The sequence below is a fragment of the Leptosomus discolor genome, chromosome 18 (genome assembly GCF_034619465.1).
Source record: "Leptosomus discolor isolate bLepDis1 chromosome 18, bLepDis1.hap2, whole genome shotgun sequence".
NCBI classification, from domain to species: Eukaryota; Metazoa; Chordata; class Aves; order Leptosomiformes; family Leptosomidae; genus Leptosomus; species Leptosomus discolor.
The window spans coordinates 9,298,998-9,304,566 of record NC_141408.1 but is presented as its reverse complement, the minus strand read 5'-3'; the positions used below and the strand labels follow the sequence as shown (position 1 = coordinate 9,304,566).

At 36.9% G+C, this 5,569-nt stretch overlaps 1 protein-coding gene across 1 annotated transcript; it reads left to right on the top strand.

Annotated features, from left to right (window-relative positions):
• Positions 1-580: 580 nt before the first annotated feature.
• Positions 581-5,569, top strand: SPATA22 (spermatogenesis associated 22). The gene is given in 9 exon segments (XM_086475334.1): positions 581-623; positions 1,025-1,153; positions 1,884-1,938; positions 2,075-2,118; positions 2,121-2,168; positions 3,257-3,579; positions 3,907-4,036; positions 4,917-5,014; positions 5,378-5,569. Coding segments are annotated over 9 exon segments (1,062 nt in total).

Genomic DNA, 5,569 nt, shown 5'->3' with positions numbered 1-5,569 from the left:
TTTGACTTGTGAAGTATTTTATATACAAGGAAATTGGGTGAAGGTTTTAGGTCCGTACCATAAAGCACAGAAAAAAAAGTTTAGTTTTTGAAGCATGACACTATTTTTCACAGAATGATTAAATCAGTTTTTTATTCAAAGCCATGCACCTTGCCATTGTATTTTGCAGCAATGTGTAAATATAAATTTTCTATTTGGATTCTATTTTGGGAATTAAAAAATATTCCTTTTAAATTCAGAAGCGAATTTTTTATTTTTACAGCACTTAAAAGAAGTAAAGAATACAATTTTACTTCAAAAATGTAAACATTTGGGCCCTTAATCTGCAAAGGGCAATTGCATGTTACTTGTGTACCCGTGAGTTTTCTAAATTCAGTACAGCTGCTCACACGTTTTAGGCTTGTGTCCGAAGTGGTGCATGTCCTGGCTGTACAGAGAGTTAAGAGAAAGTGCCATGAAATCACATCAAATTTGGGTGTGTTCGCAACATGAGTTAGTTTACTTTGTCTGCTTCTCCAACTCCCATACAGCAAATTTGGAGCAATCAATACGCTGTTGCATATTAAGATACAGAAAAGCAATGAAAAGGAGTCTGGCTGACACTTCGACCCGCGGCACACCAGGTACCATCCATTCTTTTGTGCTTTACTATTCACAGGTCACCATGCTTATGTATATATACACACCCCCACCCCCCGCAGCATCCATACAGGATATACAGTATTCAGGCCATGGTCCCCATTTCCTGAGTGGGCTTGCCTGGGTTATCTGTCTTGCTGCAGCAAAGGGCAAGATTTTGAACGGAGTCAGGGACTGGTCACTAAGGGAAATGTTTCATTCACGGGATTCTGTGCAGGACAGAGGGCTGGGCATATAAATTCTGTGAGGCAATGGCTGGTCTGTTACGTGTTTGTGAAATGTAATTCCCATGGGTGCTGTAAAATTATTTTATTTACATATTTTAAGTGTAGATTTTGTATCCTTTTGCTATGGTATAGTATTATTATTTGCATTTTCATTTTAGGTTTTCTGCCTGTACCTCTGTTCAATCAGAAAAAAAGAAACAGACAGCCCCTCACTTCAAATCCCCTTAAAAGTGAGCCAGGTACCAGTTCTGGGACTCATACTTACGACTTTTCTCCCACACCATTTGGTAAATAAGAATTTTTTTTTTTTTAATGGCTCTAAATTCAAATAAACCTTAACCTTATGACTGTATTTTATTAAATTAGACATTGTCTTTATCAAGAACTATATGCATCCTTTATGTTTGTTTCTGAAAAATTCATTATGTAAAAAAAATGTCCCCCAGGAAATTTCTTTCTCCTCTACACAATTGAGCTTTTTATACTTTGTGCCTAGAGGGAGGTTGACTCTTTGTGTGTTAGAGAATGAAGTAGCACCAGCATTTAAATAGACTCTCTTGAAACTCTGACCTTTTGTTTTCAGTTGATTTCAATCAACATTCAAGTCCTGTGTTACAAGAAGAAACATTTGTAAGATGTCTGTCTTGTAATACAGAAGAGAACTTTTGTTCTTCAAATTCTGCTTGGAAAGAATGATACAGAATTCTGCCTTTAGTACTGTATATTTTACTTATACTGTGGAAGAGTTTGCTTATAATGAAGTAAAAGTCTCTGTGCTAATAAGTCTGATGTCTGTAACTTAACCATTTTCTGGAGAAGCAACCTATAAGTTAGAAGTTGCCTTAGAATGACAGATATGACGGGATCACATTCTCTTTTTTTTTTTTTCCTTTTCCTTCCTGTATGAGACTGTCTGTGGAACACTAAGCAGATAAAGTAGGAGCCCTAAGTGGGCCTGTTACCTTTCAATCTTTTCAGTTTGTATCCATATTTAATTCATTGTTTTTTGAGAATTAGGCTGGGGAACTGTAAACCCAGAAGTGGCTGAGCTACAGAAAGCAGCAAACAGTGGGTATGTAAAAGCAGATTATTTGTTGCTTAATGATTTTTATTTGGGTACTCATTGTTTCACAAACTATGATCCATGCTGTCTGTCTCACAATAAAGCTGCTGCTATGCCACTGGTACCTTAAGCTTATCTTTGAAAGCCAATCAGAACGTCAGGTGGCTCCTTCCCTTTTGAAACTGCTAAATGCAGCAAGTCTAATTTAGCAAGTGCTGGAAAAACCTTGTGTGCCTGCACATTGGTGAAGCCTTTAAATTTTACTAGCTTTCCTTAACCAAAATTATTCTCATGTGAAAATGTATCTTATATTATTCCATATTGTTGTTGCATTCATTTCATTCTGAGATCATCACTGTAGTCCTCAATATTTCCATTGTGCTTATGAGCCAAAACCCACTGAAATGAAGTGTCTTTCCGGTGTACCTAATGAGGCCTGCTGATTAGACCTAATGTCTGGCCTTCTTATCAGGCCTAAAATTCAGTCTCACCATAAAAGTTGCTTGAATTTTGCTGGTCTTAGATGTAATTTTTTGAGATTCCCCTTTGCTCGGAGTTTAGCCCACTTTCAAACAGATTTATCAATAGACTCCAATAAGCTTCTGTAAAGTGTACATGGGGGCAATTGTACAGAAAAACATTTAACCAAAACTGAACACAATTGTGAACCTGTGCTTTTGTAAACCAAGAAAAAGCTTCAGATTAAGACACCTAGAGTGGGCAGGAAAACTTCCAGCAGTGTTATAATTGTCTTTTTTCTGCCGTCCCTTCCTCCTGTTCCCTTCCAATGGCAAAAAGAGAGTGAATGTTTCAAACAGGTGCCTTCAAAGGCGAAATGGAGTGGAGGTGGAAGGAATTTCTGAGCCACCTTTCTAAAGAAATGTGTTAGAAAGAATAAGGTCAGCACTAGGGTCTGTTGTAAAATGATTTCTTCAGTGATGGTGGTAGAAGAATTTGGAAATATCACTCTCAGAAGAAACTGCTTATGTCATTTTAGACTTACAGAAAAAAATAAGAATCTTAGGTCAGGAAAGATCCCTTACACAGGGCGGGACAATAATTGAGGAAGTTTTTAAGGCCTATTGTACTCAGCTGGATTGAAGCACAGGTGTGACTGCTGCCCTGTATACGGATAAATTTAGGTGTCTGCTCAAGTGCTTTGAGTCTGAATATTTAACAGATGTTTTTAAAGCTAAACCAACAATACACAGATTGTTCTTATGTACTTTAGTTACATATCTGAGTATCCGCAACAGGCATTGTGATACTGAACTATGTCTAATGTTGTACTGCAGGGCAGAAGAGAAGGCTCCCAGTACTAAAGTTTGGAACAGAAATGAGTATGCTCCTTCAAGTGACACAACAGATTCAAGATCTAATAGTGGAATTCTTCGGAAGTTTGACAGCCTTTCAACTAGTTTGAAAACTGTTCAGCAGCAAAAAACCCCAGATAACTGGAATTCATCTCAGCTTATCAAAACAACAGAAACCAGCCAAACGTATACATCTAAAGGACAATGGCCAGTGAGACCTAACACTGTTTCAAGAAGTCTGCAGGATCACAGTCTGGCGTATAAGTTTAACCACAATATTCAGCAAAATAAAATGAATGAAAAACAATTGGATTGTGCTCCAAAAGACAAAAGTCAGGTAAACTTATAGAGAGAGTTAATAGGAAGATACAATGAAGAAAACAGCGAGGGAAAAGAAAATTGAGGACAGATGAGGCTTTCATCAGTCCTAGCTGCCTTAGTAAACCCTTAAGTTTCTGAAAATTTAGAATTGAGATTTTCATGCTGTAGTAACCTACAATCTTTAGCATGATCATACAAATTGGCAGGGCATTGTTTGTGTAGTCTGAACAAATACTCTAATTTTAATGTAAATATTGGGCATTTGACGTTGTTTATAAATGTCTACGTGCCTTTTAAAATTGTGTATCTACCTCTAACCTGAGTTTTCATCCTCCTCTGAAAGGAAGTTTCATCATCTCAATTAAAAATTAAAGAAAAAAAGAACTCTCTGCGAATTCTATCTGCAGTCATTGAAAGTATGAGGCACTGGAGTCAATATGCTTATAAAACTGCACTATTATTTGAAGTTTTAGGTAAGCATGGAAGATTGTGCTGTAACTGATAAAAATGGTAGGACAACAGCCAAGAGAAAATGTTATTAACCGTAGGGACAATAGCTGAAATACGTAAAACCACAGAATACTGGCATGAGCACCATCTAATTTTCCTGCTGGGAGACCGTTTCAGCTATAAAAGGTGACTAAAATAGGTACAAAATTAATAATACACTCAATCCTCCAACATTTAAGCTCTTTCCATCCTGTTTCTTTTCCTGTTTCTTCCATTGTTTTTAGAATGTGTTACAATAAATTTTCCTATTAAAAATGAGCCTTCTGTAGAGAGGTACAGTTTTACAGTAATTTTTAATACAATTAATCTGGGAATAAATTCAAGTCTGGAGTACTTCTAAATAAAGATGACTTAGCATGTTTTACTTTGCTTTTTAATTGACATTACCTGAGAAATTAACATGACAAAAGGCTGAAATGACTTAACTTTAAATCAAGGTGGATAAGAACATACAATGTAATGGCAGCTCAGCAAGCTATTATTTTGACAAGGTTGCAGATATTTAAAGTTGATTTGCATATAAAGATCAATAAAAGACAATCATGTGCTCTGCTTAACGAGGGAATAACCTGTTTACAGTGACAGTTAGGAAAAACACGTTTGTTCCCTCCATTTAGAGACATCACATACAATTTTACTATTCAAAGACTATGTAAAGCCCATCATTGGAAGCCCAGCGTTGGAACTTCCAGAGCTGTCAGCACAAGTTCTCACAGAAACCTGATGCTGACCTGATATATCTTAGTGCTTTTGTGTAGTAGATGTTGTCATGGTATCGTTGTATATCGTACTTGATACTGCTCTGATGTTTACATCGTGATTTCTTTTTGCTGTATGGTTTAGGCATACTTGATTCTGCAGTCACACCTGGAGCATATGGGGCAAAGAATTTTCTTCTGAGAGATGGAAAGGAGAGTCTGCCTTGTGTATTTTACGAAACTGTAAGTATTCTGTATCCGTACATCACACAGACACCACTAGCTATAAACCCTTTTGTGAAGCTAATAGTATGTCGTTCTGGTAAAAGAGAAACTTAGTGTGTAAAAGGAAAGCTGGATGCTTATACCGTACTGTTCCCAAACTGGGCTAGAGCAGTAATCCAGCCACGATTTAGACATCCTCAGATTTCTGCCTCAGCAAAAAAGGTGGGACTTTCAGTTCAGCTTCTAAGTAGTTGATAGCAGCAAAAAAGGTGATGTGAATTCCTTCTGTGTTTGATGTAGTCTTCAGAAACCAGTCATTTTGAAAGCTTTTATGTTAGCTGGTGATATTTTAAAAAAATTTTTATCGTGCTTTTGATGAAGGACCGGGAGCTTCCAAGACTCATTAGAGGTCGAGTGCACAGGTGCATGGGAAACTATGACGCAAAAAGGAACATTTTCAAGTGCGTCTCTGTGAGACCAGCAACTACTCAAGAACAAAACACTTTCCAAGAATTTGTTAAAATTGCAGATGTTGAGATGACAGCATATGTAAAAACAATGAATGAACTTTAA